The sequence below is a fragment of the Camelus dromedarius genome, chromosome 14 (genome assembly GCF_036321535.1).
Source record: "Camelus dromedarius isolate mCamDro1 chromosome 14, mCamDro1.pat, whole genome shotgun sequence".
NCBI classification, from domain to species: Eukaryota; Metazoa; Chordata; class Mammalia; order Artiodactyla; family Camelidae; genus Camelus; species Camelus dromedarius.
Genome location: NC_087449.1, coordinates 37,554,886 through 37,567,688, shown reverse-complemented (window position 1 = coordinate 37,567,688; position 12,803 = coordinate 37,554,886). Strand labels below are relative to the sequence as shown.

Sequence of the window (12,803 nt, the reverse complement as noted above, 5' to 3'; positions counted from 1 at the left end):
CTTTCCCCACACAGCCAGGGCTCTGACCACTGCCATTCAGCTGCCCATGACCCTGGTCATGCAGCCAGTCTCTCCCCTGCCCTGCCTCGGCCAGGGGATCTTGTGGTCTCTATTTGGGAGTCCAGGCCATAAGCAGTTTGGGGCAGAGATGGCCACTAGGGGCGGGGCCTTAGATGACCTGGGTTCTTGACGTTGGTCTGGCTGGGCAACTTGGAACGGCAGGGGCCCCTCTCTGGGCCTCAGTTGTCTGAATGTAAAGGGAATGGTTTAACCAGGTTAGCATCTCCGAATCTGTCATCCTGCTGCCCGTGGTTTGTAAAGGTGGACGTGGAAACCGATTTCAGAAATTACTGCCAGTATATCAAAAGATCTCAAAAAGTGGCACATTTATCTGTAATATGGCTGTTCTTGGCTGTGGGCTGGAATTAAGTTATTACCCCCACCCTGCCCTGCTGCTTGGTGTGTGTGTGTGTGTTCTGGTTTGGGCGGAGGGGCACTCACTTTCCCTGCACTGACACATTTAATCTTTACTATGACCCCGTGAGCTGTTGCAGTCCAGTTCACAGTGAGCAAACAGTCTTGGAGAGATGAAGATGGTGCCCTGGTTTACGTAGTTATAACAGGTAAAGCTGGGATTTGAACTAGTTCTGTTGGATTGAAAAGCTGTGTTATTTCTGCTACACCAGAATTTCTGCTTACTGGAAGGTATAGAGATGTTGATTATTTAAAAAATTAGTTATTGATTATTACTATCCAGCTAATCATCAATACGCTTGGGGTCTAAGGAGGGTGGCCCTCAGTAGGTGGAGACAGAGCTCCTAGAGAGGGGATTTCTGTCTGAAGCCCCTTCGGTTCAGCCTGCCCTAGCCCAGTCCCTGGATCTGGGATGTCTGTGTTTTTCAAGAGCAGTTGCTTGACCAGGGGCTGCTGCCAGGCCACCTGGCCCCAGGTTCTTGTTCCAAGGGCCCAACAGCCTCTGGGTGAGGGGCTGGGGCTTCGCTTCAAACATCAGGCACTGGTTCCGTGTCCTCCATGTGAGACTGAGTGCGTCATTTGCTCAGTCTGAGCTCTTTACCCCACTGTGAACCCCTCTGTTGAACCTCAGCCGTTCTATTCCCCTTCAGTCCAAGAAAGTCAGCCTCCTCTCCTGGCCTCCCCCTCCCCCAGCTAAACCCCCATCCTCAGGGAACCTCCCACATCACCGTTACTCATTGCTGGCTTATTCACTACCCTGGAAGCTCTCTACCAACTGAATGCTGCCTCCTGGGAGCCCCAAAGAGCTGCTAATACCCCAAACCTAGCCAATCCCACAAATCCTCCCCACCCCCACACGCGCTCACATGGATTCCCCAGGCTGGTAACAAGAGAATGAAGAGAATGCAGTCTGGAGCTGTGGCTTCCCAGCTCCTGCATCTGACACCTGGGCCCCATGACCCTCATCCCTGAGTGCATGTGCACAACACATCACCCATGTGCACTCAGTGACCAGACATACCCGGAAACACAAACACAGATGCATTACATGCTGAGAGTTGTAGACACAGGCTAACATGCAGCTAGGCAGCCGGACACACTCTCAGTTGCCTGCCTATCTGTTGGAAAGAAGCTGCTGCTCCGCGGAGGTACCTCTGGAGGTACACTCTCTTTGCCTGGGAGTGTGGAGGTGGACTGCAGACTGGCTGCAGCAGAACTGCCCTTCCTGCCCGCCTCCTTCCAAGGATTTGGGATGGGCTGTTTCTCCTCCAGTCCAAGTCCCCTGAGAGACTTCAGCATCCTCTGCACAACTGCCCCACCCTGTGCGCTCCTAGCTCCTCGGCTCCTCACCTCCAGTGCCCAATTCCTCCATTCCACACCAGATACTCTCTTCCTCGTCACCCCAAGTACCTCATCACCCTTGTCATCACCCTGAACTATTCCACCTTTGAGAAACCCAGACATTCTACTCTTGACTAAATCCCATTGCTACCACTAGAGAAACACTTGTACAGCACCTGCTATGTGCCAAACACTGTCCTAAGCTCTTTATGTTATAACCTCATTTAAGGGGGGAGGGTATAGCTCAGTGGTAGCGTGCATACTTAGCATGCACGGGGTCCTGAGTTCAATCTCTAGTACCTCCATTTAAAAAAAAAATAAACCTAATTACCCCCTCCAAAAAAAAAACAAGCAACCCCCCCCCAAACTTAAGCCCTATAACCCTATAGGTAGATACTATTGCCATCTCTAATTTTTGGATGGGGACACGGGGGCTCAGAGAGGTTGAATCACTTGCCCAAGGTCACGGACATGGTGATAACAGGTGGTAGAGCTAGGATTCAAACCTGGGCTGTGTGTCTTCTCAATCTGTGCCATCACCACAGCTCCACAGTGCCTCTCTCTGTAACTGTTCTCTGACCTAACGCAATCCTGGAACTTTACGTTTTCTCCATGAACCTCTTGCCTTTGCTTCTTACCGCCTCCACCTGGGAACCCGCACTGCCTTACTTCACTTACCCTCTTGCAACTTGTCCCTTTGTTCTTCTGCCAAAGCTCCCAGCAATTCCTCAACCTTGCATTAGTCCAGCTTTCTGCCTCCTCCATGTTTGCGCCCAAACCGCTAAGCCTCGTAGGTGAAAAGAAAATCACCAGCTGGGCAGCACGGGCCATCTGTGCATCCCTGTCTCTGGTGTGACTCGGTTGCTCAGTGCTCCCGGACCACCTCCCCCTTCCTAGTCAGTGCTCATCACCCCCATCACTGTGCCTGCACCTCTTCCTGGAGGCACTCAAGCCTCTCCTTACAACAAAACAAACCCTCATCTCCCTCACACCTGCGTCCATTTAACCTCCCCACTTCTTGAGAGCGCTATCTACACTCCCTACTTTACCTCCTCTTCAAAGGTCAATCCACTCCCATCCGGATTCTGCACCACACTCCGACTCTGCTCCTCTGCTCGCTCCAAGGCCACCAGCTGCCTCCTCTTGCTAAATTCCATGAAGACCGTCCAGTCCTTAGTGAACCTGACCTCTCCACAACTTTGGCCCCACTGAACCCTCCACCGGGAAACATTCTCTTCCTCTTAGAAACAGGCTCCTTAAACTTCATCTTCTCCCACAGAGCCCAGACTTCCAGCCAGACACCGGGGCTCCATCCTTGCTCCTCCTCCTCCCTCAGGCTTTCCTCCCCACATTTCCAGTCACCAGGCCCTGCAGATTCTTCCCTCCTGCTGTCTCTAGAACCCACCCCCTCTTCTCTAGTCTCACTGCTACCCCAGTCCACTCCCCTCCTCCAGCTCTCCCTACTGAAACCTCTCCTGAGCTCTCCAGTTTGCTAGAGTGGAGCTGAACTCACCAGGTGTGGTCGGGTGACCATGCTGCTCCTGTTACCTTCACCCAACTACTTCTGGCTCAACCGTCAGAGCGCAGCTGGCATGTCACTTCCTTCAGGAAGCCTTCCTTTTCCCTCGGTGATTGGTAACTCCTGTGTCCAGGTCTGCATTCCCCCACTGGTCTACCCTGAGGACCAGGACCACCCTGCTTGTTGCCTGAGTCTCCCCAGGTGCCCAGGGAATATTGGCTAAACCAATGGTTCAGGTCAGAGGGGCCGCCGACGGGTCTCTGGCCTTCCTGCCTGCATCTGCCTCTTGGTTTTGAAGTCGCTCTGTGCCCACTTCTCTCTGATTCCCTCCTCACCTTGGGCCTTGGGATGGTGTGATGGGCAGCTGGTGGGGACTGGAGGTGGAGTCTAGGGCACATTCTTACTGACTTAAAGAAAGGGGAGGGATCAGAGTAGAGCAGAGGGGCCCAAGGCAGCCTCTCCGTGCTCCATGCTGTGTGTCCCCTCTCTGTGGTTCTCATCTCTTTTCAGAGAACTATGCTTAAGGCTACAGGTTCTGGACCTGTTGTCTGGGCACTACTCCGTTCCTCTGGGGTTTAGGGCTGGATGGAGTATCTCCTCCCATCTTAAAGCTACCCTCCCCATTCTCTCCCCTCTGGTTTCATCCCCTTGCCCTCCTCCAGCCTCCTCCTCTCCTGTAGCTTGCGCTTGCCTGAGCTTGCGCTTGCCTGAGCTGGTCCAGCGGACACTTCTCTGCCTGTCCTGCCCCCAGTGGGAGCAGGATCCCTCGAGACCCTGGCAGGGCAGCCGGCGGGGCTGGGTGGGGAGGCGGGGCGGCCGCTGGTCCCCCTCACTCACCCAGGTGGTGGCTTGGAGATCCCAGGCTTGGCGGGTGGGCGGGGGCGCGGGGGTGCAAGGGAGCAGCCCCCAGGAGGGGACTGCGGCTAGCTGCGCCGGTTCGGGGTGCCACTCCCAGCGTCGTTGCGGCCCCTCGGCTCTTCTTTGACCCCAGGAGGAGAGGCGTTTCCAAATCTCTTCTCTCTGGTTCTGGCTCCGCACCGCCCTTCTCCCCTCCGCGCCTCTAGATTTCGCGCTTTTCAAGCACCTGGCAATGAACTCCCAGCCGCCCACACGCTCTCCAGGCTGGACTTCGTGAGTCCGGGATGGATACATTGCCACTCGCTCTTGAGTTGGGGCGGGGTGTGCGGGGTGTAGGTCGCACTGGCTCTGCCTTAAGTCTCTAGCGGATTCCCCACCCTGGAGGGATGGGCAGAGCTGTGGGGGCAGGAAAAATTTTCCAGGGACTGGGCTTGTTTCCAGCACCCTTTCTCCAATCACCCTTCACCAATCCTGTACCTTCGAAAGAGGTGTGGCCATGAGCCCCTTATACAGCTCCTGGTGGGATTTGGTGGGACTTGCAAGGGTTTATTTGTGGGTGGAATGTGGGGAGGGAGCGCTGGACATGTGGCTCACCTCCAGGCTGGACTGTGGTGGAGAGGAGCAGGTGGGAGTCTGAGGTGCTGACTTTCCAGGACCTGAAGGAGTTCAGCTGGAGGAGCATCTCCTCCAACCTCCTTCTTCATTCATTCACTTGACCATTCATAAACCTGCCCAGATGTGAACCACGTGCCAGGCAACCTTCATCCTGACAGTGGCCCTGGGAGAGACCACTCATCTTCCATCTACAGATGAAGAAACTGAGGCTCAAGGCTCCACAGTCTCTTGCCCAGCCCCCGGAGGGAAGAACCAGGATGTGTCTTATCCCCAGGCTCCAGTTCCAGCCTGGTCAGCCTGCCAGGTTGGCCCAGTGGGGATATGACTTTCAGGGGGCTGCCTGAACCAAGCACTCCCCACCCAGCCTGAGGCTGGCCAGGCACACTGCAGCTGAGGTCAGAACAGGGCTATTGTACAGAACTGAACAGACTGCTGAAGGAGCTGGTCCAATGACCTGTCTTGTCCCACGTTATTGTTGATGGTGATGTTGAGGGAAAGGAGAAGGGGCAGGGAGCAGGCAGGAGGGAGGTGGAGAGGAGGGAAATGCAAGGAGGGGGAAGCTGTCTTTCCCAGGGCTGGAGGAAACAAAGACTCCCCAACCCATCGGCATTTGTCAAGCTGAGTCCCTTCATGGAGGTCTGTCCCACTGTGGTCAGGGAGTTGGTCCCTGTGGCCTGTGCGGAGGGTGGCAGAGGGTAGAGCCTTGGATAGGGAGAGAGAGGAGGCCTGGATGCAAGGTCTGGCTCCACAACCTCTCACTGCAAGACTCAATGAGTCCTTTGAGCTGAGGCAGAGCCTCAGCTTTCCTATCTGTACCATGGGATTGACTCTCCCACTTTTGGTTTGGTTTTCCAATATCCAGTGAGTACCTTCTGTGTGCCTAGCCCTCTGGCCCTCTTCTTGCGAGGAGGAAACAGACAGAAGCCACTCAAGAGTGATGTCATTTGTGATGGAGGGAAGCCCTGGGGCTATGGGAACACAGTGAAGTCAGGGGAGGCTTCCAAGAAGAGGTGTCTTCCGCACTGACCTTTGAAGAATGAGACTCTTCTTAGTTTGTCTTCTGCTCACCGAACCAGGCCAGAGGGCACATAGAGTAGATGTTGCCGTAGAGGTCAAGCAGCTCTGCTTCACTGTGGGCTCAGGTGTATGAGGAGCAGGGTAGAGGGGGGAGCAGTGTTTCCTGCGCAGCCACACACACTCCACCTGCCTCCACAGCTGCTTGCTGCCTTGCTCCAAACCCTGTACGTATGTGGGACCTTGAAGGGGCTTTCCAGGGAAAGCCTAGGGAATTGTTTTTTCATTAAATTTAAGCCATTAACATTTATTGAGCACTTATTGTGTGCCCTGATGGTAACTGGAAAAGGGTGATATACAGTAGGTTTAAACAGGATCAATAATTGTTTTGGGAAAAAGAAGACTTCAACATGCTTGGAGAGTGTTGAGAGAGGCTGGTGGAAGAAGACGAGGAGGGTGTTGTAGGTAAAAGGGCCTTTAAAGGTGGGGGTTTTGATAGAGAGGAGCGGGGAGGGGGCATCCAGGAGAGCACAAGCCAAGGCTTGGAGGTTGGAACGTGTTTAGTTTGTTCAGGAGCAGTGAGGGGGTGGGGAGAAGAAGCCTGGAGATTTTTGTCTGGAGTCAGATCCTGAAAAGCCTTGAAGAGTGGAGTCAAGCCCCGAGCCTCAGTGCAGGGCTCAGCTCAGAGCCACCTCCTCCTGGAAGCCTTCAGACCTGAGTCTCATCTGGGCTCCTGTCGTGGCAGTGACCATTTTGTTTGTCTCGGTTCTGCCTCTGTCTGATTTGCTCTTGTTCATGGCCTGTCCGTGAGAAGTTGCCTGGGGCTTTCGATGTTCAGAAAAGGATCTGGCCCAGCCCCTCTGTCCAGCCAGTGAGCTCTTGAGGTCCAGGGCCAGACCTTGAGGGCTGAGGGGCTCAGACCCTGTGTGTGGTTCCTGTGGGCCTGGGGTTCACTTCCCTGGTGAAGCTGGAGCAAGGTACTGAAGTATCACTGGGCCCCAAATTCCAGAGTCCAGTCAGTTGATCAAAAAGGGAAGGAAATTGAGCTGCAGTCCAGAGAGGAAATCCAGGTCAAGGGCCTGAAACCAGAAACATCTCGTTCCAGGCCCTACCCCGCCATATGGAATATGTTACCAATGGCCTTGGTGAATGCAGGTCTGGCATCTCCAGGCCTGGTTCATCTCCGGTTTGGACCCAGGAGGGCTCTGAGATTGGAGTGGCGGGTGGGAAGAGAGGCCAGGGCAGGGGGCAGCCCCTCAGCCCCATCTCAGCCCTCGCCAGCCCCCCGGCTCCCTGGTTTCAGCTTCTCCAGGGTTCGGCTCACAGTGGACAGGCTGCTGCGGGCTCCTGGGGGAGAGACCAGGACAGGGCTGCCTGAGTAGACAGATCCTGGGTAAGAGCCACTCAGAGGGACCCGGGGGCAGAGCGGGATAGAATGGGAGAGAGCGTCTCGGGGGGCAGTTCCAGCCCAGTTGAAAGAGGCATGGCTGGTCAAAATGGCCCTTCAAGAGGACAGCAGCGTGGTGTGGGGTTAGAGGCAGGGCTCGGGCTGAAGGCCTGGATTCTGGCCCCACTGTTTCCTAGCTGTGTTACTTAATCTTCTTGTGCCTCAGTTGTCCCATATATAAAGTGGGGCTAATTATAGTCCCTGCCTCACAGGGTTGTTCTGAGAATGGAACAAACTAACATATAAAGTGCTTGGAACAGTGTCTGGAATAATGGGATCTTTTGCTGAGTATCAGGCATCCTACCTCTGGCACAGACACCGGGGACTTGGGACCATCTTTGAGAAACTCTTGCTCTGGAATTTTCTAGCGTGTGGGATGGAGGAGGAGGGAGATGCCCAATTTCAGGCACCAGCTCTGAGAGGTGGATTCCACAGTGGGAGAGGAGAGTGAGGAAAGAACTCAGTGTAGGACCGAGGGCAGGGGCAGTGCTGTGCGCTCCCAGTGTCTGTGCCAGGCCCAGCAGAGGGATCCTGCGGACAGGAGGAACAGCTCATCTGGGAGCACAAAGGGCTTTGACTAAGCTCATGGAAGAACTACCCAGCTCTGCTGCCTCCCTGTGACTGGGGGAGTCCCTTCTGCATATCCCCCAAGGCTGTTTCTGGGTCCCACAGAGCTGCTCACCCAGAAGGAAGATGGAAGATGGACCTGGGAATGTCTGGAACTTACCCTCTTTATTGCTGTTGGTGCTGGATATTCCCTCCGCATGGTCTGGCCCTGGCTGGGGATGGATTCTCAGGCTCCCTGTAGGATGAGACCACCCCAAGGTCCCTGGTTACCAAGTCATTCTCAAATCAAGTCCAGCTTTGGGAAAGGAAGTCCTTCCTGTTGTCTAATCTCCATCCCTGATGCTGTCTTTGCTCCAGTGCGTTCCTTTAAGTCTCCCGTATGATCTGGGCTGATTTGAGGAGGGAGGGATGAAGGAGAAGATGGCAGATTTTTCAAGGAAGTGGGGGTCTTGGGGAGAACTAGGGATATGTAGCCCCACAGGATTGATGGAAATCGGAGCATCGATGTGGGGAGCTGAGATGAGGTGGGAGTTATACAAGGGTTCTAAGGTCTTAGGGGAAGTAGAGGGTCTTTATGGGGGTTCAGGGATGAAGTTGGGTTATCTGGAGATCTCGGAACCTTTGAGGGAGATGGGGAATCTGTCAGGGGAGATGGGAGTTCAGGTGCTCTGAGTTGGTTCAGGCACTTTTGTGGCAGGCTGGAATCTGCTGTACTGCAGTCATGGCAATGCCTGCACCCCCCCACCCCAACACCCAGCAACTCTAGCACACAGCCAGGACCAGTCACAGACGTGGGCTGGGCAGCACTGCACAGTGGGCCTCAGACTTAAACACAGTGTCTCACACAGTCCTTGGCAGAGGGATGTGCTGGGGTCTGGAGAGAGGACTCACCTGTTGTAGGTAGGATGTGGTCCAGGTTGAACCAAGCCTTCAGGAAGGGGTAGGCCAAGATGAGGAGCCCTGAGAAGAGAGACCCAGAGGGGTTCTGTGATGGGGAGGGGGCCTGTTTAGTTTCAGCTGCGTGAGCCTGGGTGTGCACAGGAGGAGCATGAGTGGGCAGGGTTGGGGCTGTGGGTGTGTGCATGGGGCAGTTACCTCACACCCAGCCCCAGGAGGGGGCGGGAGCAGTGCCTTTGGGGAAGGGGCCATAGGCTGTGAAGGCCCAGGCTCCTGGCTCCACCCTGCCCGGGTGATGAGCAGGTTGACTTTCTTCCTTCTCAGCTGGCTGGAAACAGGCCCACTGACACCCCCAATCAACTCTCCATTGCCCCACCATCCCCTAGGGCCCCCAGGTCAGGTCTAGGGAGCTCCTTAGCATGTTCCTTTTCACCTAGAAGAGCAGGTCCTGCCCTGCTCACTCCCAGGGGTCTGTGGCCCTTGGCCTCAGTTCACAGGTAGATGCCCAGAGCCCACCAGCCTTGTGCTTCTGGTTCTGCTTGTGGCCCGGGGTGGTGGAGTGGGGTGAGGGATGGTACTCAGCACCACTGTGGGGATATCAGTGGGACTGGCCCTGAAAGACAGATGGACAGATGCCTAGACAGATCTGCTGCTGAGACATGCAGGGAAAGAAAAGGAAACCCCTTGTCTGAGCTGGATCCTGTCTTGGTTCAAGGAGGGCCCCACAGGGAACTCTGTCCTCCTCTACCTGCCTCCCCATCAATTTGGCCCCAACAGGCTTATGAGTCTCATCACTAACCCAAGAGCCCAGGGCTTGGGACTGCCTCTGAGAGGCAGAGCTGGAGTAGCCCAAGAGGAGTGGTTGCCATCTCCCTCCTCCACAACCCCTCACCCCTGCAGTCAGTGCAGGACTCTCACTACAAGCTGTCTCTTGCTTGCTGTACCCCGATGGCTGCCTTGCTCACATCTCCAGCTTCCATCCCCTCAATCAATTCCTGTTGACCCAGCTCTTCCCTCTTTTTCTTATTCACCAGACCACGGCCCTGACTCCCTCTCCAAGCCCAGCAGCTGCTCACCCAGACTGGCGGCGCCAATAAAGATACCACCCATGGCAGCTGCAGCTTTGGACACGGAGACACCAATGATGATGCTGCCGGCCACCAGGCTGAGGGCCACACAGGCCAGCTGCAGGCAGCGGAAGTCTCTGCTGTTGATGGGTATGTCCATGCAGGTCTCCCCAGGCACTGACTCCAGCCAGCGGAGCCTGTCTCCAGAAAAGCCCTGAAGGTCTCTGTCCTCTTGGATGTCTCCTTGTTGGAGCTCCACCTGCGGTGAGGGAGTTTCTGGGCAGTAAGATCCCAGGCTGGTAACCCTGGGATTTATCTGCAACCCTATCCCAGAGCTGTCTTAGGGGCCCCCTGCCCTACCTTGACCTAGGATCCCTGCCAAGTCACCGCAGCTTACTCTTCCTCCCCTAAAGGCCCCCGAAGCTGGGAGCCACTCTTGGGACTCCTGCCTGGCCACATCCTGCCTTGGCTGCCAGAGTTCTGGAGCGCTGGGCCTGCCCTCCTGGGGTCCAACCCTGCCAGCCTCCTCTCAGCCCGAGCTCCCCTGCCCGGGACATCTTGCCCCAGCTCCTTGGAGCCTGCTCTGCTGCCACTGAGCCTTAGCCTATTAAAGTTTAAAGCAATGGGGGAGGTTGGTCCAGAGGACACAGCTTCCTTAGAGATGTAGGCAGCGGGAGGTGCTGAGTTATTCATGAGGTTGCAATGTGAGCTGCTGCCTGGGTCCCAGAGGCCCACTAGGGCCGTCAGCCCAGGTTCCACTGTTGGTCCTGCAGTGGGGTGGGCAGGATGAACTGGTGGCTTCACATGGGGTTTGGCAGCCAGAGGTGTGAGGAGCCTCCCTGGCCATGTGCTCAGGACCCACTCTGCTGTTCCTTCAGTCGGAGGTGCACCTGGGACCTCTGCTTGAGGACACGGAGGCAGAGGCATGGACGGAGACTTGGACGAGGCTCAAGAGACAGGAAGAGCGACTGGGACAGGAGGAGGAGGGGGGAGGTGTCCTTCCAAGTCCCCTCTCTAACCTGCCTCTCTCTCCCCCTCTCCCTGTCCCATCAACCTCTGGGTTCCCAGGCAGGACCGAGGGGTCCTAGTTTGAGGATGATCTCAGGTGATCCTCTTCTTCTCAGGTAGGCTTGGTACCCACCCCCCTTTTAGCTGCCAGTGCACTGAGAGGTGAGCCCTTCTCACAACCCTGGGACCCCTGGTGGGAGGCTAAAAGGGAATAGCAGTGGTGGGGGTGGGCAGGGGTAGGAGAAAACACTTACAGGTAGGGGGCTAGAGTTGGGAAGAGGAATTGGCAGGGCCTGGGTGTCAGCAGCTGGGCCCAGGAGGCTGGGACATGGCTGGCACCTCCTGACCTCCGGTCTGAGCTCTGCCCAGCCCATGTGACCTACTTACAGGCTCCACCAACTCAAGGCTGGGCAGTGGTAACCCAGCCCAGCCCAGCACAGCCCCATCCCGCACCACAGTCCCAGCCCCTGTCACTCGTTGCCTTCTCTGCCTTGTATGGGTCAGCACAGTTCCCAGCACCCCATCACCAGCTCCACTGGCCTCTCCGCGGATCTCCTGCCTCTCCCTCTACGTCTGCTGTCTGACACAGCCAGGCCCGAGGCCTTCTGACTCTACCTGCCCCCATGGCTGCCCCCTGTGCCTGCCCCCCTCTTCTAGTCCGCGGCCCTTCTGCGGTGTGTGTGCCTGGCCCCGGCCATCTGTTGAGCCCTCATCTTGCAGGACCCTGGTCAGGCAGCTCTAACTCTGCAGTTCCTAATGGCACCTGAGCGGCCATGTCCCCACACCAGAGTGCTGCTGCCTGTCCCTGTTCTGTCTCCCCTGGAGATGAGCTGCTCAGTCAGGTTCAGGGAGTGAGTTCCACACAAGACAGAGCTCAGGGAGGGCCTGCATGACCACCTCAGGTTGGCAAAGAGGAGGGCTGTAGGTACCACGGGACCTCTGTCTCTCATGAGGGGCTTTCCTTGGGTGGGGCTGGGGGCCTGGGAAGGCCAGGGTCACCTGACTGAACTTCAGCTGGACGAAGGCACTGCCAGGAAGCTGGAGTGAGGCCTGGGTGGGGACAGGTGTGAACTCAAAGGTGTGGAGAGAGGAGGGATGACTGCAGAGCACCGATGGGCCCCCTAAGAGGAAGGCCCTGAGGTGGGCATCCCCAGCCACGGCCACCACTGCCAGCATCCTCTGTGCCTTTCCGAAGGATGAGGTCTGATTATTCCTCTAATTAGGCATCAAATGACCGTCCGTCTCACTGTCACACATAATTGATCCCCCACTGACTAGTTTTAGAAGGAGCCATCAAAATAATTGTCCATGAAAACGTGTTCCTGAGATGGCAAGCTTTGGGAATTGGAACACCCTCCTCAGTGCCCCTGGCCCCCAGTAAGTGTCTGCATCCTCTGGCTGGGCAGGTCCTGTGCCTGCTCCTCTCCTGCTGTAAGGCTGAGGGCACTCCCACCCCATCAGCAAGATGGAGGCTCTCGGCCACGTCTCTGAGGTGAGAACCTCGCACTGTGGGCCTCACTTCGCTCACCTGGTGAATGGGGATGGGGATGGCTGGGGCTGGAGTCAGGGGTGCCTGTGCATCATGAGTTTCAGATTCCAGAACACTCTGCCCTCTAAAAATTGGAGACAAATTCTAAATTAGAGTTTTTCTTTGACATTGTAAATCCCTCAGGGCACAAAGGCACAGCAGAAAATGTGGAGGAGAGACACATTAAGCTATGATCAGTTACAAATTCATAGAACCACAGAACTTCCCAGCTCCTTTCCAGAACAGATGGGGAAACCGAGCATGGGAAGTGGGATGACTGCCCCAGAGCCCTGAATGGAACCCAGCGTCCAGAGTCCCTGCTCAGCTGGGAAGTACTCTAGCAGTCTTACTTGAAGTGGGAGGAACTGGCAACCCCACCATCAGGGGGAGACACTGTGTTCTGAAGAATCAATTAAGGCCTGTGTCTTTCCTTCATGACAGGAGTGTCACTAAAGGCTACTGGAAACT

General features: G+C 55.9%; 1 protein-coding gene across 1 annotated transcript; it reads right to left on the bottom strand.

Moving 5' to 3' along the window:
* Positions 1-7,088: 7,088 nt before the first annotated feature.
* On the bottom strand, positions 7,089-9,959 carry KNCN (kinocilin). The gene is made up of 3 exons (XM_010984697.3): positions 9,809-9,959; positions 7,996-8,070; positions 7,089-7,168 (listed from the first exon to the last, which is right to left on the bottom strand). The coding sequence occupies exons 1-3, from the start codon at positions 9,957-9,959 to the stop codon at positions 7,089-7,091; spliced, it is 306 nt and encodes a 101-aa protein (XP_010982999.2).
* Positions 9,960-12,803: the final 2,844 nt, after the last annotated feature.

Coding starts and splice junctions, on each gene's coding strand:
- KNCN (XM_010984697.3), bottom strand. CDS start 9,959: ATGGACATACCCATCAACAGCAGAGACTTCCGCTGCCTGCAGCTGGCC. Junction 8,071..9,808: donor TATTGGCGCCGCCAGTCTGG/GTGAGCAGCTGC, acceptor CTCATCCTACAG/GGAGCCTGAGAATCCATCCC. Junction 7,169..7,995: donor CACCAACAGCAATAAAGAGG/GTAAGTTCCAGA, acceptor TCTCTCCCCCAG/GAGCCCGCAGCAGCCTGTCC.